The sequence below is a fragment of the Mya arenaria genome, chromosome 1 (assembly GCF_026914265.1).
Source record: "Mya arenaria isolate MELC-2E11 chromosome 1, ASM2691426v1".
Taxonomy (NCBI): domain Eukaryota; kingdom Metazoa; phylum Mollusca; class Bivalvia; order Myida; family Myidae; genus Mya; species Mya arenaria.
In genome coordinates, this window is record NC_069122.1 from 27,769,634 (window position 1) to 27,797,414 (window position 27,781).

Consider the following 27,781-nt stretch of genomic DNA (forward strand, 5'->3'; position numbering starts at 1 on the left):
TATAACGTTTTGTTGACGTTGTATAAACGTTGTATTTATTTGAATGACGAGATGTTTTGTTACCTTAGTCAAAATAAACTTCTGTTCTGTTCTGTTCTGTTCTGTTCTGTTCCTTACTAATTAATTGAACTCTAAATTGCCGTCACAGGGACGTGGTAATCATTTACTACAATCATGAAGCATAAACGCATCTTCCTGGGATTTTCCAGGGATTTAATCAATTAAGCATCCTTGCTTTCTGGAATCGATAGTAAATTTAATGGACGATTTGGCTTTAAGATATTTTACCATTCATCCATAAAAAGCGTAACTAAGATGGCGACATTTATTTAGCCTTAGAGTTTAATGTTTGCTCATCCCATTGAGAGGACAAGCGTTCAGAGGACCGGCGCACGCATGGTTCCGTGTCTGGTAAACGCTTGCACAGGCGGCATCCATCAAAGGGGGAGATGAAAGGGGACTGTGGGAATACGCTGTCACACGCGCAACGTCGTCAGTGTCGGGTGTCTAATATTTCATCTTCAGTTATGAAGCATGCACGAAACATCGTGCCGTCATTAGAATACATGCTTTGCTTTTTAAAATCCGGACAAATTGTGAGTAGCAGGATGTGTTAAAATAAATGCTGAGCTGTCGGTGAATGTATATAATTCATAGATACCATTTTTCCTCTTTTCAGCTGATTTCCTCTTGTTTGGCCACTAAACTTTAAAAATAAAATTGTTGCCTTTCTTCTTATTTATACAAAAGTTGATTTGTTTTTTTTAATAAAGTGAAAGGTATTCTCCTATTTTAATCTGGTTTCTTCAAATTTGCGTTGGCATTCCTTAATATTGTTATTAAAATTTCTTAAGAAAATTAAATAAAGTTTTTATTTTTTTTATTTTTTTAAAATATGCATATATGTACTGAGAAATACATTGTATTTATATTAATTCCCTCCAAATATCAATAAAATATTTTAAGTTTATGTGCTATTCATTTTCCTCTCAACAATATTATTTTCAAGCCTTTTTAAATGTTACTGCTGCAGCAATTACGGTTATAGCAACCATTATTCTCCGTCTCAAAAAATAATTCATTTCTCCCTGAAAATAGTCTGCAAGCCGGCAAATTTATGGCTTGGTTATTAAACGCCATTTTCTACGTCTATTTTCGAGTAATTCTCTCATAACCCTTGGATTTTGTCGGAAATAATGAAGCCAGAATCTCTCAGCAAATGCGAATAGCTCCTATTGGCTCGGAAGTACTTTGAGAATCGCGTTTTTCTGGGTTTCCATGGAAACATAATGGTGCATTTCATTTTTACTGCACTAGTGAGTGATGCAAGGGCGAAAAACGTTTCCTATCCAGTTTGTTTAACAGTTTTATTCCCAGTTTGACATTAACTAATGATTTCTCCTGGCAAAGGAACCTTTCATGTTTGTAAGGATTCCGACCCATATCTTAGCTAGTTGACTAATAACTTCTCTATTAACAATGTTGTTGAAGTTTGATTACTGGTCGCCTCATCTCATTCTGGTAACAATCTGATAACTAATACAGTCAAAGTTTGTTATGTCGAAGTCGTTGAGACCTTTGGACATTCTTCGAGATAACAGTAAATAGTTTAGCCCCACATTTCCCCAGAATTTTGAAAACGAACATTCGATTTCGATACAACCGACATAAAAAAATAAAAAATAAAACATTACCAAACACATTAGAAAAATGATCGAGATAACCAGAAAATCGTGATAATAGAGTTCGACTTATAGAGTTTCGACTGTATGTGATATAAATGACAAAAAAATCAAAGTGCATCAAGTTATAACTGTACTTTTAAATGATGACAAACAATCTTGGGTCATCAAGCATAAACATAAAAGCACATCATTAAGCCCATTGTCCATGACATTGTTAAAGTTAACAACCAGATTTGGGACACCGTGTTAACTTTTAAACGTGACCTATTTCATGATATGCTCACTGATTTTTAAATATAAACATGTCAAGTAAAGCTGAAACAGTTGTATCAAATCTCGTAAGAAATATTGCAGATAACAATTTTATTCATCAAACTTACAGAAAGTAAATATTTGAAAGTTAACAACGATTACGTTAACAACGTTGTTAACTTCGGCAAATTTTTAGGGAAGAAAATCGGCCCATTGTGTATCTGATACCTTCAATATTGCATAAAAGAAACTAACAGCGATGCAGGAACGCCAAGATCTGACGAGAAAAATCTCTTGTTTGGATAAATCTAAGTGCAAATCGTATTGATGGCGTCACATAAATCAACGACCTGTTTATATACATGTACATGATGAATGCTATTTACAATATACATGGAAGATATTGCTTTAAAGGCATACGCCGTGTGTGTGTTTGAAGTGAAAAGTAGTTCCATGGGTTCAAATCATTTCTTTCTATCTGTTTTATGTTTGCACAAGACTAACACTCGTGTGTGAAATGATTTGTGCCAAAATGCTTTCAAGCAGGCGAACTAATTACAAAGCGCAAACATACGGCATTAAACTCTGGCGTCGCTGTATAAATAAATACATGGTGTGTTTTTGCTTTTCAATTCTTTTCAATTAGTTCAGATTTATATCCTAGAGTTTTGCAATAATTTCAGGCTGAAACGCCAATTCATCAATGGTAATTAAAACAATGAAGGCAAGATGTCGGTGTCTATTGTTCTCGTGTAATTTACCATAAACCAGAAAGCTAATAAATTCGAAAGTAATGTTTATTATTCCAAAGCAATGTCGCGAAAAATCTTTTTTCATTGCAATTTAACCTATCTCCTATGCTTCAAAAACACGCGGTTCTGTTATTTTCATTACTCGCTTATTTGCGCGGTAATTACTATATCGTCTGCTTTTTTTCTCGAGGCACGTGACCAGCACGTGACATTTGACATCCGGCACGCGCTACTAGAAGGTTTTTCAGAAAACAGATTATTGGTTTCTTTGAACGCTCCAAAAACTTCTAAAAACCCATGACAAGTAGAAACTAGACCCCCATCTCCCCGTGCCAACCGAGTGGAAATCTATAAAGCCACGGGGAGGCACGAGGAAATACATAACCAGCCTCTCTGGCGTAAATCTTCATGTTTTTGATGGTATTACGTTGCTTAAACATGCTTTGCAATTAGTTTCAGCGTTGTATTTAGATGCAATGCATTTCATAGGAATTTGGATTTTTTAACCCGAAACGTTAGCACGTGCAAATTGTACAGTAACAGACTCCTGTTTTCGGCAAATAATACAACACAGTCGTTGCACGTCAAAGTATGATTTATATTACAATTGCTTAAATTCTAAAATACAGGCGAACCTCGCTGTGTCGAACAGTGTTATCTCGTAACCTTCGGACTCCACACAAACTTTATCAAGCCCCACTGCGATCATACCCCGATAATGACATCAATCCCGCAATTATTTCCTTAAATCATGCAGCATGTTATTTCATGTTTTCCAGTGCTTTATTGAACTATAACGGTGGAATATATCTCGATAAACGCACCGCTTCAAACAGTGAGCTTACCAAAATATAATTTCACTGTTTTCTTCGATTTTACCAGTTTCATTGCAAAAAAAAGTAACATAAACGCGTACAATGCCGGGAAGAAAATACAATGACGTCACTTTATTTCGTCTCCGGTATGACGCCATTTGATTGAAATTTCGAGCGTTTTCCTTCTAAATATCTATTAAAGTTTGTTTTTGTCAAATTATAAGCATGATATAAAAAGGAAAAAAGTTTGGTTCAGTTTAAAATATGCAATATATATCACCAAATGAACATAAAAAGTAAATATTTCACTCATGGCATAGTAACTCGCTATGGTGCTCACTCTGTGAAATATATTACAATCTTAAACTGAATCGAACAATTATACTCTAAATCATCTATTTGCGCATCAGTGTAGAGGATGTAAGCCATAGAAAGTCTCTTTTAATCATCCTCAGAATCCATCAGACACGTCCGCACGCAGGGAATGTCGGATCAGGGAACGAGCCCTACCAACACGCCAATAAACGCGCGCGTGATGCTAGAGTTTCTCGTGCGCCATGTGGTTTTATTTTTCGCAAATTATCGATAAGCCCCGGGCACTCTGCAGCGCCCGTCAAGTTAACGCAGAAGTTTTGCATACCATTTTCTTTTCTTGTAGATAAAATGTATATTTGATGTTTGGAATATGTGAGATTCTGAGTGATAAAACATTTATCAACCAGGTTTTTTTACAGCTATTTTGGAAAAAGGACCCTACTTAAAATTGGAGGGAAATAACGGCGTTTCCAGTAAATGTGGACATTCCCCTGGAAAGTTGCTTTCAAATAAAATTCCTACACGAAACCATACAATTTCTTAAATTTTAGAAAATAGACAACTAAGTTTGCGCAAGTATTGTTAAAAGCCCAGTCAACACATATATTCATTCTTTTTCATGATATACAAATACATAATTCATTTAAAAAATAAAATTGCTGATCGGGATGTTTTTACTGGCGATGGGGGAAAATATATATAACCCAGATTACTTTGAGAATGGGGCCGATATTGGCCTTACAGAAGGACAGAGAAAACATGTGACTGCCATATTGCTAATGTATACAAATGTTTTAGTAGTTTCTTATTTTACAAAAATTACATAGCTTTCTCTTAATGTTCAAAACTTATGTCTTATTGTATCCGAGCTAGTAGGTTTTTTAGCCAAAGGATTATGGAAGGGTGCTGCACCCTGTCTTTTTTCAGTGACACCCTCCTGCCCTCATGGAGACCAGCATGGGTACCCTACTGTCTTCATAGAATAAAATGCTCCAGACTGACAAATATTTGATTTGTTTTGTTTAAAACTTATACAAAAAAAATCATTCACACTTTACATATGTGGCTGTTGAAACCTTATATTACTCCGATTAAACACAATTTCTAACATTCCCTGCCGAATTCATTATGCTCACGTTCTTCATAGCCCGATTTAAGGAGCCCGTCTTACCCTTAGCACCCTGTCCCTTTTCTACAACACCCTGGTCTGTTTAATCCTGGCTAGAACCCTAAATTTGAATCATACAGTCACAGAGTCTCAACATTAACATCAATTGTTTCGGATAACATTCACCCATATCGTTAGTGCAATATGTTTTACATGGCTATGAATAAAACATTCCAGACTATTATAGAAATTATGCGTAACAACAGGCATACATAATACACATTCGCCCCAGAGCGAAATGAAAACATCAAATTAATTATGTTTGTATGAAAACTGATTACTGCTCTTCATTCAAAACTATGCTTATATAACGACGAGTCATGCATCTTAGCATATTCGTAATAAAATGCAAACATTTATATTTATGTATATTTAACCAGGGAAACAATGATTTACTAATTTATAAATAACGTTTATGGCCAATCAACGACGCCGGTTTTGTCCTTGGATGCAATCAATGATCATTAAAAGTCTAATTGATTCACTCACATGCTATATGGTTAGCTCAATCGGTAGAGCGTTAGACTGTGAATCGGACAACCTGGGTTTGATTCCCGGGCGGACCAGGTCACTTCTGTTGTAATTGGTTATGAAATCCTTTCTACGACCATTCTCACTGTACCACTGTTCCTGGCATGTTCAGAAGTTGTCAGTTCCTTGCAGAGGTGGAGCCACGTAGCCTGATAGTCTGTCCAGGATAGGTGTGCGGTGGTTGAACTGTCACTCTGGGACCCTTCAATGTGCTCACGCTGGGACCCGGAGTATAAACTACTAACACCACCACGCGCATACTATATTTGGTTGATGAATATAAATATCTTCCATGACCGAGATTGTAAGCTCTAAGCTTGATAGCTCTAAATCCTGAGACCATCTTCAATAACGTATTGAGTCTGAGTTTCAGAGATATATATGGTCTTACAGAAGCAAAGATTGCTGTAGATGTTACAATTCTCTATTCTTCAATACGCCACTAAAATTTTGCTTAAATGAGTTATATAATAAATATTTTGAATACATTTAATAGTTCAGTTTCCTGAGCCTAAGTCTCAAACCTAGCCTCCAGACGCTAGAGAACGCGGCCCCTGATTTCAGCATTAACATTGATTTCCACCCTACCCCCACCCGCACCCCCACCCCTGTATTTTTGAAGGCTCAGCATTTAAAGGGTAACAAAATGGTTCGAACAGACATTAGATAAAGAACCAGCCCATATATAAAGTTTTGTGAGCCCCCTTTATTCATAAGCCGTTGGTACTGTTGTGCCCATATACATGTCCAATGCCCCGTGCGGGTTTGTGTGATCGTGTCCAACATGATGACCACATTACATAATGTAAGCCTCTAACATCACCAACAGCGGTATTAGTGCCATAAAGTGTCACGCGATATAAACATACGGTTTGCTATGGTGTCGTATGACATTAATCCCGCGGATTTATCTTAGAGGAGCACCTAACAGCCTGACCCTTTTCGTCAAAAGGCTGTGAGCAACGGCAGTACACCGTCAATATAAGTGTCGATGGTCCCTCGCCAAGTAGCTTTTGATCGGATGTGTTATGGAAACAGGCCTACGCCGACTTAGTGAATGCCGTTAAGGCTTCGATCGCTTTAACGTGTGAATGGCGTCATAGAATGGCGTCGCCACATCGAATGACTTCCTATGCTTAGGCCGCCGTAACAAATGACCTCTTAGGCCTACGTCGCCGTAGCGAATGGCGTTCTACGCTTACGCCGCCGTAGCGAATGGCGTCCTAGGCCTACGCCGCAGTAGCGAATGACGTTCTACGCCTACGCCGCCGTAGCGAAAGACGTCCTAGCCTACGCCACCGTAGCGAATGAACTTCTACGCTTACGCCGCCGTAGCAAATGACGTCCTAGGCCTACGCCGCCGTAGCGAATGACGTTCTAGGCTTACGCCGCCGTTGAGAATGACGTTCTAGGCTTACGCCGACGTAGCAAATGACGTCCTACGCGTATGCCACCGCGGCGAGTGAAATCCTAGGCGTCGTGGGCATATACCGGCGCATCGAATGACGTGCTACGCTTATAACATCATATATATTTGTCTTACCTGAGCCTAAGGTGTGGCTTTGTCTTGTGCACGAGGTTGTCACACACGGGGCAGTGTTTGCTCGCCTCCAGGTACCCCACAATACACGTCTTACAAACTAAAATGGAGAATACAGGAATATATTTTATATTAACATAGAGCCACAAAAAGTATATACAACCGAAGAATATTCTCCCGTTGGGTAAATGCCAAAGAGTTCAAGCGACATTGAACTGTAGTCATCAACAGGCACAGGCAAAAAGGCACAGCCGCCCCATATAAGCAATTTCTGCTTTATGCGTTGAGCGTCGCCGCATAAACATTGTCGCCCTGTTAATGCGTTGAAATTCACCGCATAAACGAAAATAAAACACGTTTATGCGGCGATGCTGCTATGCGGCGTTATTATTTAAATTTATTGTGTGCATACGGGTACGTTATCTTTGCCGTGGGCAAGATGAGGATGTCCAGCATGGTCAAATATTTGGACCTACTTATCTGGGTTGCGAGAAATATTGATGTTCCCCTACACTCATGGTGATTTGAACACAACCAAGAAACACAACATGTTACAGTCTTGAAAATACTTCAATTTTTATGGAAACAACCTAGGAAAAATTCATCTCCATACTTTTCTCGCGGTTTCGAAAATCAAAGAAAAGAGTTTCACCTTTGACAACACAGCTCAAGTCCTAAGCACCGACGCCATATTATAAACTTTTATGCTCATAAATTGCCAACAATTAAGACACAGCTCCGCGTGCAATGCACGTGTATACGCAATCCCTCAAACAGACGGCTAATTGAGCGCACATGGCACGAGAAAAAGCACGTGCACTTTGCCTGTTAGTGGAATATACACGCAATGTTTATGTAATTGCTCACACAGTATGAACCTTTTTAAAACAGTCGTTGCTAAGAGCAGGCTGGGTAAAATTAGAAAACATATCAATATTTTAGTGCGTATTCAACATTTTCACGAGCGACCATTTCGTGTCTTTACTTTTTTATTTTATAAAATTTCACATTATTTATCAAGACAGAAATTATTTCCTATCTTAGTAACATTCTTAGTAAACATCTTTTAATAAAAAAATAACTATGGACGTGAAGATAGCACATATTTTAAAACGCAGATCTTAAAACACCAAATGAAGTTTCGTGCTCAGACAACGGATGGTAAATTAAGCACATTTCTGCCATATTAAAGTGCATCTTTCACATTTTATTTTATTTTACTCTTTTTTCCATCTGTTTAGAAACATAGTTTGTCAACTTGTATTCTTTTTCAAAATCTTCTAAAATTTCACCATTATTTCTTCAATATATAATTTTATTATAGTCTACCATGAACGCAACGTTGCATATACACGGACAGCCCTGTTGTACATTCAAACCTTTTTAAAAATGCTCAAACTCGTGGGAAGCATCCAAATGCATTAATTATACTGTCAAATGTACGTGAGATTTGTATAAACCTGCGGGTTTTACCTACTGAAAAATGCATTAATAATTATAAATACTTATTTAATCTATCATCGCGCTTAGCTCTGGAGATATTTGAAAAGATAAAAACGTTTTAAAATGGTAGGTGTAAGGATAAAAGACGAATTACTTTGCATTGAAATACAATAAAATGTGCATTTCAATACAGAGGTTGAATTTCTTAAAAGGCGCGTATGAGTAAATAATGTAAATAACCTGTTTCTTGCAAATCATTTTTAGTGTGTTTAATGTTCATACAGAAATGTGATCTCCTGTTAGTACAGACACAAGGCATTCAAATAATTGACTAGTTTTTTAATATTAGTTTTCATAAAGGAATGAGAATGCTTGTTAGTGTTTTTTTTCTTCTTTTCTTGTCTTTTTTTGGATTTACCTGCTGGAAATTGGAAATCTATTTATTGTTAAAAAAAGAAGAGAATGGCTGTTCGTACAAACTATAGTCATTGAAATAACTGACTAGGTGTGTTTTTTTAATATTAGGTTTTCATGAAGGAATGAGAATGCTTGTTAGTGTTTTTTCTTTCTTTTTTTTGAATTACCTGATGGAAATCTTTTTATCGTTAAAAAGAAGAAAATAGTTGTTCGTACAAATTCACGGCATTCAATTAATTGAATATTTTTAAATATTAGGTTTTCATGAAGAAATGTTTATAGTGGTTTTCTTTTCTTTCTTGGAATTTCCTGATGGAAATCCTTTTATTGTTTAAAAGGAAGATAAATGATGTTTGTACAAGTTATAGGCATTCTAATAATTGACTAGTTTTTTAATATTAGTTTTTCATGAAGTAATGAGAATGCTTGTTAGTGTTTTTACTTTTCTTTTCTTCTTTGGAATTTCCTGATGGAAATCCTTTTATTGTTTAAAAAGAAGAGATTGGTTGTTTGTTCAAACTGTAGTCATTCAAATAACTCACGAGTTTTTCTATATTACGTTTTCTTGAAGGGATGAGAATTCCTATTAGTGTTTTTTGCTTTCTTTTTGAAATTAGCTTTTGGCAATGTGTCTATTATTTAAAGAAAAGAAGAGAGCGCCTGTTCGTACAAACGATAGGCATTAAAATGATTGACGTGTAAATATTTTTTTATTTCATTGTGTACACAAATTAAACTTACATCACTAGCTTTGATAGAATATCCAGGAAGAGTTTTATGTTAAACAAGTTAATAGAACGTCTAAAGTCTGGAAATTGAAAATGTGTATATATAAGCCGTACAAATATGCATGTATAACAAATATAATATAATTATAATCATTGAATAAGTTCAAGACTTTAAAAACATACGTTTCTTTAAAAAAATGAATTATGCACCAGATACTTTGACCAGACGTTTAAAAGAAACGTTTGTGGTCACCATGCCGGACAAGTGGGTTTTCTCCGGGTACTCCGGTTTCCCCCACAACACAAGACCACACTCTCGCGTAAAATCGTGCCAACGAGAGTGATTAATATAATGTTGTAATAACTTGTTTCACAATCGTTGTAAAATAAATATGTTTAAACTAAACTAAAAGAAACGAAATGGATCAGTATTGGTACTGTGTAACTTAATGGTTTAATTCCAAGATTCCGTTTCTAATTCATTTGTATATATGTTGTATCATGTTATTACACTAGGCAAACATATAAAGTTCGGTTTATAAAGTCTATAGATATAAATATGTTACAGACAATTTTAAGCAAATAATGGCTGTTTAACTGTTTTGTTTGATCATTACGCGGATAAATCAATTGTCTATGCGTTCCTTTCTATAAGATGACCACAATGGGTGCCTTAAAACCTTAACACACCATACGTAAAACGCCGATAACTTCGGTACAAACCGTTTAAAAGTTTCGTAATTAAATAACACCCAACTCAAAACAACTTTTATATCTTCGGTAATAGATTCAAGTAATTCACTAAGAAGACAGTATTGTAAAGATATTTTATAAAAAATAATTTTGTATACAAGAATGCATTTCCAGATTCGTATCATTGTGAGCTAAAACCCGCGAGATAAAAAAGCTATGTCATTAAATTGTTACGGAATACCGCCCAAACATAGGTTAGACAATGCCATTATACGACACAAGAGATTGTTTATCATTCCAATCTAAGACGGAGAATTACTTCCACTTCGGTTGAATTCCCGGTTCACACGACTACAATAACGCGCCTACTAAAATTGCTTAGGAAGATATTATTTGTAAGAGCATATGAATGCATAGGGATAGTTTGAATATTTGCATAAATTTGGAGAAAAATCATGCAATCACTAAAGCATTTAATATGTTCTATGCCACTTTACATATCTTAAATATAGAGAAATAGCCAGAAGTGTTTAAAAAAAACCAATTTCTTTTTATAAATCCACTGCATATACCGTGGGAGAAAATTGTTTGAATTTTACTAATTTGTTTTCTCATTTTGGCTGATAATATTAAATACTGCGGTAATGGACGAAATAGTGAACAATAATTAGTATGTATATATATGTATGCATACTTGCAAAAATCGAAATAAAAGTAAGATTACAAAAGAACATTTAAAAACATTTTTTTAAATATTTAATTTAACAATCTTCATCTGTTTTCTTCATTTTAAACAATATTTATTTCCCATTCGTCTCGCTGTTTTCAAATCTTATATTTATTCGCCTGTGTCAATTTTAGAAGAAATCGTCCTATTGATATTATATGAAAAAGATCGCTTTCCCTTCTGAGTTTTTTTTTTCCATACGAGTCATTACGTTTTATCCAAGACACAGATTGCCTGACTGTTTCCAATATAGAACAATAACCTACACAAAACAAGACCACAGACAAGACAAGGACTGATCAATATTTCCCCATTGATACGTTTCCTGGCAGCTTTACAATTCTGTCTATCCAGGATTCCGAGAAAATTGGAAAACTGTATAGCAACGGTAGACGGCGCACAATTTTCTAGTAATATAGGGTTCGCCATCAGATATCTGCGTTCTGGTATTCATCATTTAGGATTTACGTGAGTGACGTTGAAGACAAAACAATGTCTCCATTCCGATATCCAGCAGAAATGAATGCTTAATTAAATACTCATTTAAAATTCGTAATTATACATGAAATTTCAATAAACGGTTACGTCCATTACTATCGGCTGAAAATCCTTTTATATCGAACTTTGCAACATCCATAACTTCTATGTAATTCGAGCACTATGTAAGAAATGACTTTTTAGGTCTATGTATGCCGTGTTTGTGAAAATAAAATTATTTCAGTTTTTTTTAAATGGGCCAAACACGTGCTTTTATAAGAGTTCTTATTATCACCGCATTTGGCCGTGCCGGGGTCGCTATTCATAGAAATAATCTTAAATCATTTCCTAACTTATGTCGGTTTCCTAATCTGTTGATAGTCACAATAAAAGATATTTTTACCTTGTTAATAAACGCGTTATTTCCATAAAAGTATGAATTTTAATTAAAGTCTATGAAAGAAAACTTTTTAATTATATTCAGAAATCATACAATACTTGAATAAGAAATAGGACTTCAGTGAGAGGAAAACTTCAGATTGTTTTTATACCGGCCCTTGGCTCCCCTCTCCCCTTTCTTAAACTCATACTATATTTTTCAGAATTTCTATTGTTGGGACTCAACCTTTTTTTCCTGAAAATTGCGTTTGAGATTCACACTTTTTCGATTCACGTTGTCTTTATTTTAGAATAAAAACCAAGCCCTTGTTAATAAATTGATATGATTTAACATTGACGGAATCCTGGGCCCGTATAAAATCATTTAAATAATTTCTTAACTTATTCAATCTCATAAAATTTCACAGTATTCAACTTTTCATACATGCTAAATTAAAAGAAAAGTATAAGTGTTTTTATCATTCAAGTATTTTATTCCGATCAAGTCAACGCGTATAAAGTTTATGGGTCATTATTCAGTTATTATATCATTTCGATATGTAAGATACTTAATTAAAGAAAAAGACTTAAGTTAGGAAATTACTTAAGATGTTTCCTAAATGACTACACTGTACCAAATAATGAAGAAATAACACAGACATAAATGAATAAACTATACCAATAAAATAATCTGCAAATCTCTTTCTTACATTCAGTTCAAAAGACACCACATTTTAAAAAGGTTTGGCTATATGTATTCGTACGACGTAAAATTTACTTCTAACCCCCCTTTTTTAAATCATTGAAGAAAATACATCACCTGTTAAGTAGGTTTGTACTGAATAATTTTACATATTTAACGCGTGCAGCAGCTTCATAATAAATTTCGGTAAAATAAAAGTAACTCGATAGATATACGGATGCATTTATATGTTGTTCGATCATTACGCGGATAAATCAAGTAAATTTATATGATTTAAAATGCAGCAGACGTAAACATTTATTTTCAAAGAAGCAAAGAAAACACACGTAAGTCGCGTTTATTGAATAACAGACATCAAAAGAAAATAACATAAACGTCGTTGCCTCAATAAAAAATACATGTTTTTAGAAAAAAACACCAACTGATCATTTCACTTTGATTTCTGTTTGTCATCCTTGTTTTCAAGCAAATAGATTAAGAAAGAAATCGTACGTCAATTAAGATAAAATACACTGTGTATGAACATTATCTGAAACAAACGTCAAAGACGTCAAAGAAGACGTTGGTTATGACACAAATTAATCAAAGATGCAATCACGACCATACAAGTGGTGGTTTTACAAATGATTAAAAAAAATAATAATACCGACGTGACATGTGTATATATTACTCAGAGAAATGTTCGTAAATGTTAAGATATTAGCATACTCTGCATATGTTATCAGCTTATATATTATATATTATAATAAATGGGAAATGTTCTCATTTTGGCAACGGACCTAAGGAAACTTCGAACATCATTCATCATCAGCACGCAAAGATAAATTAGCATTCCGAGACTAAACATAATTAGCCTTGTTTGTTGTTGCTGTTGTTGCTGCTGCTGCTATTTTCCTGAAGGTAATCTACTTTTAAAATGTATTTTTATACTTCCAATACACGTGAATTCATGATTATTAGCACAAATCAAATTCACAGTTAACGTTATCTAAAAGTGATAAAAAGCGAATTTATTTTGTTCATACTGCTGCTGCTGCTCCTGCTGCTGATGATGATGATGATGATGATGATGTTGATGACAACAAAAATGATAAGGACTTAATTTTAACCCTAACATTCTATGACGCACAAATGCCACTAAACAAAATACATAGAATTTCTCAATAATTTATGATGTTGTTGATGTCTTCACATACCATTCGGTGAGAATATAAACAAAGTATTTACTATTCATGCAAGCGGCATGAGTAAAAACAATCTTTGAAGCACTGAACACACACATGCATTTACTCTATCCACAATATGTTTCTTTGACTCATGTTTTTCTTCTTTCGTTTGATTGAAATGTTCGCTTAATAATTGCTTCTTTGAAACTGTTCATGACTATCCAGTGTATGCATTGTGTTTGTATTCGTAACCAACGATATTGTCTTTGTTGTAATTCCAATGATATTGAAGATGATTTTCACTTTGTCTGTGTGCGTCAATCTATTAATGATTTTAGAAAAAAATATATTAAGAAATGCTATTATTCAAGACCCTCTGTTTTGAAATATGTGTTCTGTTCTGTTCTATTTAAATACAAACAATTATCGCAATCAAATAATAGAACTGAGCTAACAAACTACATGTATGTTTGTTAAAGATTTGGTTAAAGTAAGATCCACAAAAAAATAATGTTAGAACTTAATATAGTAAAATGTGTTCATCTTCTGATTTAGATTGATTATAACAGTACAGTAATGGTAGTTGGTTGAAACGTATTAACGTGTTGCTTTTTGTATATATTCTCGTTTGTACTACATTGTTTGTTATTATGCATACACGTTGACATTGGTTATTATAAACATATGGTGTTGATGACGATATACACTGTACAAGTCGAAATAAACAGTATGTCTGTCTGTATATGGTGTAGCCGTAAGTAATGAAATGCATTGTTGGAAGAAATGGTAATAATAAATGAATGTATAAATTCTACTGACAAGTCTTACTCGTCATGTGTTTGTGAAATATACTTTAAGCTGAATTTTTAGCCCTGAAGTCTATAAAATTGCAAAATGTATAAGTAAAATAAAATATATTATTACTGAAAGCTTTGAATACGCACACGTATACAGAAAACCTCATATCTCATGTGAAAACAAAGAGGTCGAAAACAAAAGTGTTTCTAATTAATTAAAGTAAAAAATAATCATAATGAAACCATTGAATATGCGCACGTTTCCATAAACAGACATGTAAAGACAAGTTTCTCTCAAGTGAAAACAAATATGCTTCTAATTCAAGTAAATGAAAATGACGTCTGCAGTGCAGCGGTGCCACAATATATATCTGTCATTTTATATAGCTGTCATTTAATGAAGACAATTAATCAGAATCCTTAGACTTATATTCATATACATAAACAACTGCAAGTTGTCAGAGAAAATTTGTGTTTATACGTATATGTTGCATGAAATGAACTATTTATACGTGTTGGTTTATTTATGTCCCATGAAAATTAAGACACTTTTTAACAAATAAAATAAAATAAACGAGCTTATTTTAGAATTTACAAAATATAAGAGTGTAACGACATGTTCATGATTCGAACATAAACGCTTATAATCTATTATAAATCTGTGATTGATAAAAAAGTTGAATATAAATGATAAAGTTGACTCCACACACATCCAAAGTCCGTTTTAACTGTTTTAAAATCAACCAATTTGTAACATGTATAATTTCACGCGTTCAAAATGAATTGCCCTATATTTTTTATGATTATTTAGGAACATTAATATATTATATGATAACGATTTGTTATATCCATTCAAAAAGTAAAGCAAAACTTTTATGATTTCAGGTTTGAAGTTTTACGTTTTATTGGTAATCTCTGCAGTTCATAAGCCTTTGACCATAAACAGAAACAATCAGTTTTTTACCCATATTGAGGAACCAAATATTTTTGACAAGTACATACTATACAAAACTAAAACAACTCAACTCAACTCAACTCAACTACAAATTGTACTACCTAGCAACTACGTCAATGCTGACCGAACGTCTTAACATAGCATTATAAATATATTTACGCAAACATCTAATAAAAAACTGTAATCATTTAAGATGAAAATATAAACATAAATGTATTCAAAGTATTCCATAATCTGGAAATTTGTTATTGTAGACGTTAATTAGAGATTAATTAAACGCAGTTTACATTCATTGTGTAATTAAAGTCAAGATAAGTCATTAAGTTTATTGTTTACGATACTATATAATGTTAAACCCCATACAATCTAACAAGTATATTTAATAATAGAATACATTTTAACCCTATGAATTTGAAGTAAAGTCTGTATATAAATACAAGGGTGTTAAACGAAATTTTAAATACAAGAAGATGATTGTTTGTTTTGTAAATCAACTCGATTTATTTCAATGACAGATTGTTATGTGTTTATTATTGTAATTGAAGTTTTAAACTTTAATGAAAATATTTATCCTAAAAGCTTTTTTTATTCATCCCGTACATAATGGTATATTTGTTGTGTTTTTTCTGATATTCGAAAATAAAACCTTGTTCAATTGCGCATATATTACAGAGATATTACAACTTAATAAACAGGTTTCGTAGAAAGCGTTGTTTTCAATAAAAGCAATATAAAGATAATTCAGGTTACTATATGTAGATAATTCAGGTGTTTTTATTTTCTTTGAATCAAGCAATCACTTTCAGTTCAGGTAATAAAACCACGTAAGTAGCATTTATTGAAAAATAAAAAGTCAAACGAAAATAACACTTTCGCCGTTACACCAATTAAAAATGCATGTTTTTAACAAAGACATCATATATGATTTATCTTTGTTTTCTATTTCCCATAGTTGTATTCATGGAAAAATAACAAAGTTAACACATATCAGCGAGTCATAGCCTTAAACAAACGTTGAAGACGTCAACGAAATCCTTGATTATGAAACAAATAAATTAAAGATATAATAATTTCTGTATAAGTGTTATTCTTCATATTATTTTAAAAAAGAACTCCACATCTGCATATACAATCGGGACACATCGGCTTAATTGAAAACTGTACAAAAAGACAACATGTTTAAGTCGAGTTCAGTTGTAAATATTAACACACTGTCTCTTTAATAAGCTATATTTGGACATTAACAGACATAATTTATCATACAACTATCTTAAACCATTCCGCAGACATATGTTTCTAATTATGCATGAAACAATTACGGAGTATAACATAACTATTTTAAAGTACACATGTTATTTAGGAGTTAAATTATCTTAACAATTCGAATGTCATGTTTTATTTTTCGAAAAAATGTATGTGAAATGTAGCTTTTTTATAAACAGGTTAATAAAACATATTTATCGTCGTTGACATTTAAAGGTGAAAAATGTAATGATGCGCTGATATTTTTAAATAAAACAAGCTTGAAATAATTTTATCAACATTGGTAAGAAGTTCTGCATATCATAAGAGTGTCCTTCCAACTTCTGTGGTAGTCAAGATTTGAAAGTAAACAACGATGACTCGAGCAACGTTGTTAACGTGAACAAGGTTCAGAACAATCGACCTAATACACATAATGATACAAACTACCGTAAGAGAAATGTTAACCCCGCGTTAAAATTAAAATGTCCTTGAAAATGTAAACAGTAACAACATCGCGCCATCACAAAGAATTATCACAGAATTCTTAAATTCTAAAAAACAGTTATGAAAAGTGTGAGTATATAAGTCAGGGACGCAACGAGTACTCGTGTACTCGATCGGTCGTCCGAGTACTCGAATTCGAATTAACAACTCGAGTACCTGGACCCCTCCCCTGGTGCTGTTTTCACCAAATGCACAATGTCATCAGAGGTTTGATCATGATAAATCTAACGTCTATGATGTATGCATAGCATCTTCGAACAAATGTCACAGACCTGTTTATAGGTCATTGACGATATACAGACGGCATACAGACAATGTAACAGAACAGCCAACACGACACGATGTATGATGGTCCTTCTAGTTCCCGCTAGGCATATAATGGACTTTATCAATTTTATACACAAATACAAATATGCATTACGTTTGTGGACTAGAAAAACTTGAGTGCTATTTAGAATGACCATAGCATTCCTGGCTTATTGGAATAAAACAGTACATTTGTGGATTAGAAATGGTTATTAAGTATAGTTGGTTTCTCGAATAAATGTTACCTAGAGTGAATTAAACAATACATTTGTGGACAAGAAATACTTAATTATAGTTGGTACCTCAAATTAATGTAACCTAGAATGACCATGACATACCTAATCGGAATAACCATAGTTACTATTACATAGATTAAAAATATAACCTTTGATTTATTAAATATAATTTCTGCTCCAGAACCGAGCCGAGCGAAAAGCAAAAAGATGATATTACTATTAGGACACACGAGAATTTCCATGATTTTTTTCTAATTAGTACATCATGTTTTTAATAGTTATTGTCTGTGTTTGTTGGAAAATTAAATACTGCACAAACCCAAGAAAACATGGAAAACTACATTGCTTTTTAAGGAGACCACACTGAAGAATTAAGCGACGAGAAAACACCGGAGACAGGAACGCTAATGAGAAAAAAATACTGCTAAAGATACGATGAAACCTTATACACCCAATAATTTACAATCAGTTCAATTTAACAATCTAGTTTAACCCTCCTAAGCGAACCAGACATCGTATCGGAGTGTAACCGCAGGCGTATTTTCCCTCCCGCGGTCTATATCTGGCACGATATGCACGCTATGCACGTGGAATGCGCTCAGGCAGGTAGCTATCGGCGCACTGCACGATAAATGCACATGTCTGCCGCGTTTCTGCGTCCTAACCCAGCTTCTGGTTTATCTATCAGGCTGGGACGGAAGACGGAACACCCGGATGGAGCGATAATATCCGTCCAGGTTGATTAATGGCCCGAGCGGGCGAAAAATTGTATGGCTATGGAGTTCACTGGTGTAAGCTTAGCACGAGTTTATATACGTTGTGACTATTAGCTGTTTTCCTACTGTCTTTTTTCATATGCTGGTGATTTCATTGTCCACGATATAAATTCAGGCCGCCCAGTTTAATTTCAAAGTGCGTTCAAAATAGAAATTAATTCGCCATGGTTGGTCAGCTATTGATATATAAATGAATGAGTACGGCAATGATTTTCTTTGCTACGGTTTTCATGTCAATTATATATCTCATCTGAAACAGCTCTTGTTTACACAAAGTTTTTAATTACAATTTCGTCTATTTCAGAATGAATATAATTTTTTATGCTCCGGATAACTTTTGCAATATTTTTCACCAATTTTCTTGGGCTTGGAATAAAACAATTATGGAGAACGAATTCCCTTAATACGACAAGTCTTTGAATGCTGTCAATGAAAATAACGTTAAAGACGACTTTTAAGACATTCAACCATACCAGGTTACGAATAAATCTTCGTGTGGTGTTCCGATAGTGTATACACTATCGCTATTGTTCATCTCGGTTTAACAATAAACCCTTTTGGGAAATGGCCTTGGTTTTCTCTCTATTACGAATTTAATGAATATCATTACATTCTCTCGTGCAAGTTTGACTTTATCGAGCAAGATCTCGTGAGATTTCCCAATAGCCAATCAAAATCCACCAGGGCGGCCATGTTGATAAAGTCACGTGACCAAATATATGACCAACATCGATAAGAAATTATCTCCCCTTATCGGCCATTGCGGGGAAGCGCCCATACATCAACTTGACACTAATATACCGGAATTAAAGTAGCGCTGTGGAACGGCCGTATTTGTCATTCCCTTCTGGTGTGAACAGCCAATATATGAGAATAAAGATCGCTATCTGGAGATTTCTATGCCAATCGATCTCAATGCAGGCTTATAATGTCAGGGAATATATCAGTATGGACATAAGCTCATTTATCAAACCAGATTTCCTTCAATCATTTAGAATGAAATTGAAATGCAGCACTGTGTGTATCCGTAGGGATCAAACCCTGCGGACACCTTAGATTTTCGAACGTTTTTGCGATACATTACATAAGTTTAACACATAAAGACGCTGTCTTAATCCCAAATCAGATTTACCACAATTTAGAAAATTGTATAAATATACCAAAAGGCTGAATACATATCAAAACAATGGTTCTTATGAAGGATACCGAGTTTAATTTGAAAGAAATGTGAAGAAAACACGGTATTTCTACCTAACGAGACGATAGTAGATCACATTAAATATTTTAGCACTCACCAATCATTTAATATTTTTGCAATTTAAGGTATTTAATACACGGTTACAGTCTCGTTATCGGTAATTAATGTGTTTCATGAATGCATCATTTAGTAAGTAGTGAAAGGTTTATCACTCAAAATATATGTTTGTAATACATGTGTATGTATTCACTTTGAATAAGAGTGTCACTTTAAATTCGAAGCCAGGGTCCGTATTCACTAAGTCTAAGCCTAAAACTTCCTAACTGCACATTTCCATGTCATTGTTCAATTTAATTAGAAGAACAGTAAGGTTACACTCGCCATATATGTTGCAAATACAATGTTTTAACAGTTATTTACAAATTTTCTGTCAAGAATTACTACATGAAATTAAAGATTATTTGTGACATTTAAGAAATCGTTTTTTTTAAGTATAAAACTCTCTTTTAAGACTTTCTTGGATATGGGCGCTGTTCCCTGAGCATACTGGATTAAAAGAAATGGTGCACTGTATGGTTTTACAATTAAACTCATGTACACACGCTTGCATACCAATAGAACATGCACGAATTGCACTAGCGGATTGGGGGGGGGGGGGGTGCACAGGGGCCGGAGGGGTGGCTTTTTATGTCATAATCGGAGTGCGAAATATGAATAAAATACTCCAGAACGCACCATTTCAATCCTGGATCTTCTCATTGGATTGTGACTTACTTCAGAAGTAGTGCAAATACCTTACCCCTTTTATTATTTCTTTTTTCTTGTCATTAACATAATTGTGCAGCTCCAAAACTCCCAACTATATTTCCAGATACAAGCAATTCATCAAGTGGCAAAGAAGCATTCATGTGTTGAGCACTTCGAGTTAATTCTTCTGTGTTGCAATTTCCACAAGAACATTGCTCAATCGATTTTTCCATAACCTTCAGTCAACATCTTGCAGTTTATAGGCCGGTCTGATTACTATTTCATACTGGTACGGTCCAATCAATAGAAGTTCAGCGCTCCATTTTATCACAGGGTCGTAATTTTCCCTGCTTAAAGCAGTGGTCTATGAAATTCGCTATAATTTTCCCCTATTGATAACAAGGTTTTATTTGCATAAGACTGGAGGTGACCAGAGAGTTTTATCACAAAGTTTGCTCGGCAAATAACCACTCACGGCCGTCCATATTCATTAACGTTGACACGGGTTCGATACAAGCCATTTTTGAACAGAACCCACACAAAAGGAGATGAAATCAAATGATTAGAAAGCCCAAGCTCCCAAATAACCCTTGATAGAACTGTGATTATTACTTCAAAAGAAGCAATTGAAAAACTTCAAATAGATAATCTATGTCTAAGTCAGAATCTTTGTGTCAGATTTGCTTAAACGATTTGGCAATGTTAACAATTTAATTGAACAATTATTAAGGCTTTACAACATACGATTTGAATACAGTGGACAATCGTTATGTCGAAGAAGTCCTGACTTGGAGAAAAAACTTCGAGATTACGGAAAGTCGATACATCCGAAATTTAAACAAGTACAAATCACGATCCACCATTTAGTATGACCACATTACACAGTTTATCTAATAGCAACATTTACTATCACAAGGGTGCTAACGGACCAAAATACCCAATCCTGAAATTCTAATTTAAGTACGAGTTATTTTGGCCCCAGCCTGAGTTGGTTTATACTTATTTAATTTTGCTCCATTGTTAAGACAGCCGAAAGCTGAAATGAATCATTCTCGAATCCGTTTCCTGGGCAGAAACCAGTACTGTATCCCTTTTTAAGAGACAGTGAGAAAGTACCCCTGATGGGGCTCGAACCCACAACCTCTTGGTTGACAGGCGATCACCTACTTGTATACCACTAGACACCCCGCCCCCTCACCCAGCCAGGATTACGGACTGATACCAGCGTTGACACATCCATTTCAAGGTACTTCTTACTACGTACGTTTAATGCAAATGAACAGCAACGTCAAACAAGCATTACAAATACACCGCAACTGAACTTTATCATCCTTGACATAAATACAAAAGGGCATTTTCAAACAATACAAAGTACAAACTAGTATTCAAAACATAAAGCCTTCATAAAATATTACATCATACACAAACCTCTTCCATAAATACACATTAGAATGTTTGCCATCAACTGTCGGTATGTGGCAGGATCGTTGGACAACCAAACGGCATTTTTGCACACCCAATATATTTTAATTTTTCAACATCATTATGCGGTAACTAATTATTGGTTATAATTTCTAGGTTTCTTGTTTAAATAAAGGGCTCCAATAAATATTGAATGTATAACCGTGAGAAGATCGACTATCGAACATAATAATTGGACTCAATTGGTTAACGTGTGTATTGAAATAATAATAATGGTATACTCCCATTTAAACTAGAAAACTACTTACCTCCTGCCATATACTCTACGGTTATAAAGTATTTAAAGCGATTTATAGACATATGTTTTTACTTCGACAAAGGTTGAAAACGCTAACAAGAAGCTGGATACCTAACTGGTTAACCATGATCACCTAACTTAATCAACCGATTTCGACAAACTTTCAATACGCTAACAAAGAGATGGATACGTTACTGGTCAACCATGATCGTCTAACTTAACCAACCTTTTACTTAGACAAGCTTTCAATACGTTAACTAGAAGCGTGAGACCTTAGTTGACCAGTATGATCGTTTAACTTAACAACACTACCTTTTTATTACGAAACTCTACTCACATGTGTGCATGCATTCTATGATAGTGGTGGCGTCGATGTAGTAGCCGCCACACAGCACACAGATCAGGTGGGGGTTCACTTCGCTCACCCGCAACCGCTTCCGATGCGCCATCGCGCCGCACCGTCCGTCTAGCTGCAAATATACAATACAAATGTCAGTATTAGTTTTTAATTGTATCCTCTATTTATCGTTCACCAGTTGACACAAACTAGACCCGTAGGTGCTTGAATTGAGTTGAGTCCGCTTTAAGCTAATATGATTCCGTTTCAGACGGTAAACTAACACTGGTTACATTTTTGAGACGCCATTGCCCTGATGGGGCTCAAACCCGATTGTCTATGGTAAAAGGATGACACATATACCAGGAAACCACTCTTGACTGCTTGGTTATCGAAATCACCCTAATCTTCATTCGATTTAGATTGTGGTGTACCATTAACGCGCTGAGGTGTGATTGCTTGCGGTGTAACCTCAGCGTTAGACCGCCAACATGCGAACTTCCGAGTAGAAACTTCAATAAACTCGACAAATGTTGTAAATTAAAATGTCACAATAAAATCCTGGATCAATCTTCAGAACTTTTATATCAATAAGGGTGAATCCAGTGCACTTTCCGATATCTTAAGTTGTGTTGCCTTGAGACAGGCGGTCTAATCTTGAGCATATTTTAAGTCTAACTCATTATCTCATCTCACAGGTAGGCAACATTTCCAGGTAATATATTGTCATCTCAAATATATTATAAAAAAACTTATATGATTACAAGCAAAGCTATAAAATGTTATTTTATGTGTTTTAAGTACGTACCAAAATAAGGCCTGCGGATGTATTTACATAATACGCTTTTTCTTTAGATAAATAAAATAAAAACGTTTGTAATCCATTTTCAAATTAATCCAAAATAAACGTAAATCGATAACCATCAGCTACGTAATTCAAAAATACGTATTTTTTTGCAATATACGACAAACTATGCGATGCTAAAACGTAATAAAAATATACGTATGCTGTAAAATAAACGACATTTCATCCGCTGTTTAAAAGTGATATACACTTATAAAACTCATGGAATGTGTATAGAGATTTAAAAATACTTATTTAGTAATCATGTACTTTAGATCCATTATAGCGCTTAAAATCTGATATCATCAGGAAAAACGACTAGTAGCAGTTCTAAATATAGTAACACGCGTATTATCTTTTACGATGTTTTTGTTAACCATACAGCCAAACATATGATTATGAGTAATTAAATAGTTTTTTTCTCATATTATACGTAGTTTCACATGATTCTATAGATGACTGACACTAACACTAAAAATAAATATATGAGTATTTCGAGAAAAAAAAGAAATATATAAAAGCATTTTGGTTTATTCAATATCTTTTTACATACTAGCGCTTTGCCATAAAGCAGAATATTCTGTTTGAAACTTCACCCTTCGCTCGACCTAGAGTTATTATTTAATAATTTATGCTCGGTTTACATCTTAACCGATAGTATCTGTCAGCCGCGGTAATATAGCTTGCAAATAATTGTCAATTTATGGCTATCAGCCTATGCAGACCCAGCCTAGACAAATTTTACGACAATTTCCATACTGGGAAACAGAAATTATAATTCAGTAACTATCAAGATTAAAGGAACAATATTTTTATGTGAACGTATAAAACTGATACGGTTTTGTTTTCTCAAATCGGTGAAGCTTATGACTCAAACTGAGTTTGATGAAAATCAACTTTCAGGTACAGTCGAACCCCGTTGGCTCGAATTCGTTTGGCTCGAATTCCTCGTTGACTCGAACAGATAATAAAGAACCAAGTGTGTGTTTTTTTTCAACTTAATGTTAGCGCTACCGCTTGTCTCGAAATTTCTCGATGTATTTTCGCCGGTCCCTGGGAGTTCGAGCCAATGGGGTTCGACAGTGTGTATACACGAAACATATAACTGGGAAAAAACAAGAAAGTGCAAAAACGACGCAATATTCCATAGAGTATCACACCCTGAATGTTTTGAATATTTCATGACTTGAAGAGAATTTGAATTTATTGATTACCACGATAATTATAAATGTCAGGAAGATGAACGTTTTCAATAATTACATTTGAGAAAAGATGTCATTAGTTTAGACTGTATTTATTTTATACAACGATTGTGAAGAAAGTTTAATTAACGTATGCTAGGTCACTTTCGTTGGCACGATATTACGCGAGAGGGTGGTCTTGTGTTGTTGCGAGGGAAACCGAAGAACCCGGACACACCCACTTGTCCGGCTTTGTAACCACCAGGCAAATGCACATGCGCCCGGGTCAGGAATCGAACCCAGGGAGCAATAGTGTGAAGTGAGTTCGCTAACCAATGCGCTAACCGGACAACCCAATGTCATTTGATGGCACATTAGATTAAAACTATGAGTCTCGGTTAACGGAGTCTCGGTTTCAAAGGAATGATTTGTGCAGTCTCGGTTTGCTTGGTACTGTTGATTTACATTAATTTTTAACGACCCAGCTAGCTATTCCTTTTATTCGTAAGAACAATTCTTGATAACATTGGAGTATCAACTTGAATTCATTTAAAAGCAATATGTGCCTTAAAGACGATAGACATCACAGTAGACCGTTGCACATACCGGCGTAGCTAACACACGTATGATAATGCAGGAATTTTACAAACTGTCGGCCTCTGTCCGAATCTTGATGCAGATTAATGGTACAACGTTTAGATAAAACAAAACCATTAGATTGCACAGTTTTCGTTTGAAGCCGGCCTAATTGAAACCTAATTTAAATAAATTTGTTTGAAAGATCTACGAACACAGGTGAAAAGAAGAGACTCCCTAATGGAAAAGATCAATTTGCTTGATTTTCTTTGTCAGTTGAGATTTAAGCGAATGAATAACGTAGTAGCGTTGAACATCACTGGTAAAACTAAACAAGAAATCTAGAAATTTGAGACAATAATCAGGTTTGCGAGAAAGAGAACTTGATGGTTTAAAATACAACAATAAACAATCGCTGGAATACTTGACAAGTACACAGCATCGGACAAGTGTGGTTACTTAAATCGCTGTTATACAGTCACGTCCGTGGGTATGATCTTTATAAACAAGATCTGCAACCGAATTTAGCCTAAAAGCATTCGTTCGAAAATAAAATGCCAGGAGTAAAATAATACTAATTAGCAAACGAAAGAATGGCTTCGGTACAATGTAAACCCAGCACGTTATCTTGTAACCACATCAAAAACCGACCCGGGATATAACAATGGCAGAGCGTAATCGAACTATTTCCCATCGACCAATCCACTTAATGCATACAACCCAACTTTTACATTACCCTATTCGGCGTAATGAGCGAATTGCCCGACAGATCAATATAAATCATCTCATGAGCCCATGTTTTGTCCGGGGCTTCCAAAGCCCCGCCCACATTTTGCAACATGAGGCGGTGTTTTGCTCGACTTCGCTGATAAAACAGTCTGATAACATTTTAATAGGTTTGCGGGTACTCGAGTATTGGAGAAAAATGGTGAAAAGGTTTCCTTCTTTTCAAAATATTAAACCCGGTTACCTGTATTATAACGCACTCAGATACAAAAAAAAATACTCATGGGAAAAGGGGAAAAGGTTATTGTTTGGAAAGAAATAGAGCTACTATTTGGGGGAATAATTTGTTTAATTTTGTTAGCGGATTGTACTTGTTTATCTCTGGATTTGATCCATAAAGTTTAAGAGCTAATAACGTGTCAGCGAGGACATTTTTGTTCGCGGAGCTTTGTTGTAACATTATGTAAATTATTTAACATTTACCCCGGGACTTTCACAAGCGAACAAAGACACCGCTTTCAGTGAAAACTAGAAACAGAGTTATTTAAACATTCATTCATCATGTCACGCATATGTAACATGTGTTTGATACAAAATTGTACGATGTACGCTGCATTTTACACAAGATCCATCTCGCATAGCAGTATACAATCTTTTTGATTAATTATCCCAAACCTTGGATGTATAAATCGTAATGATTATCAGCCAGTATCAATTTTTGCATACTAAAAAACACTTCGTATATTTCAGCAGAGTTTATAAGTTTTTAAAACACTTTTGCACTATAATCATGACAATAATGAATAAATATATGAAGGCTTAAAATGCAAACATTATTTTATTTAACTGGGGCGATTATTCAGAACATTGTCACAGTTAACTAAAGTTATATCATTAACGACATCATTGTTATCGTTTGATTGTGAACTGTGTTTAAGTTAACAACGTTATATCATTAACGGCAATATTGTTAACTTTTAATTTAAAAAAAACAACAACGATGTCTCAGATCTATTAAAATACAGCTGAAGTATATCCATTATACTTCCAGGGCCAGTTAACAACGATGACGTCCACGGTGTTGTTAACGTTAACATAGTCATGAACAATATGTCCAATGTATAATACACATGTTTGATTTGAACTCTCTATCAAGAAAGTCATATATCCATTCCCTTAGGGTTTTAGCCAGGTTTTAAAAAGGACAGAGTGGTACAGAAAAGGAACAGGGTGCTGAAGGACCAAAGGGGACAGGGTATAGGGCACTGAATAATTAAAGCATCTGAATTTCATACAAAGCTTGAAGTAGTCTTAGGTTTCAACTACAAAATCGGTGAAGTTTGATCAAATTCATAATCATATTTCAAGTTTTAATGAAAACAAAAGAAATATTTGATTATCTTAAGCATTGTATTCATAAAAGGTAGGAGGATGCACATTCTGGTCTCCATGAGGGCAGAAGGCTGCTTTCAAAAAAAGGACAAGGTGCAGCACCATCCAACAACCCTCTAACAATCCGCTCTTCACAAGTATGCCATGCCTATTTACAAACAAGCTTGTATCGTTCCGAAGTCTTCTGTTTCTATGATCTATCCAAAATAATCACTTTCAAACAAAATTCTACGAGTTTTTTTGGCTCCCGATGTTTAAAATGCACATTAAATTGATGATCATTCAAAATAGATGAGTTAAAATATCCTGGAAAGTTCACCAGGAGCAGGAATGCCGTGTTCCGTATCCTGCATGTTCGCAATTATAAGACGAGGTCTTTATCAATGAGTAGAATAGAAACACATGCAAGATAAATCTGTGCAATATGTGAGCTTCTTTTCGAAGTATTTAA

General features: G+C 34.6%; 1 protein-coding gene across 3 annotated transcripts in view; it reads right to left on the reverse strand.

The window, feature by feature from the left end:
- The window catches only part of LOC128232986 (muscle M-line assembly protein unc-89-like), a 75,199-nt gene that overhangs the window by 23,890 nt on the left and 23,528 nt on the right, over window positions 1–27,781 (reverse strand). For 2 of the 3 annotated variants that reach the window (XM_052946828.1, XM_052946819.1), the window contains exons 2-3: window positions 22,612–22,744; window positions 7,062–7,158 (exon numbers count right to left, since the gene is read on the reverse strand). In XM_052946828.1, coding sequence (XP_052802788.1) covers window positions 7,062–7,158; window positions 22,612–22,723 — 209 coding nt within the window. In that variant the 5' untranslated portion in view covers window positions 22,724–22,744. Of the gene's footprint in view, window positions 1–7,061; window positions 7,159–22,611; window positions 22,745–23,419; window positions 23,569–27,781 lie in introns of those variants that run through there. The other variant, XM_052946838.1, reaches the window with a different exon arrangement.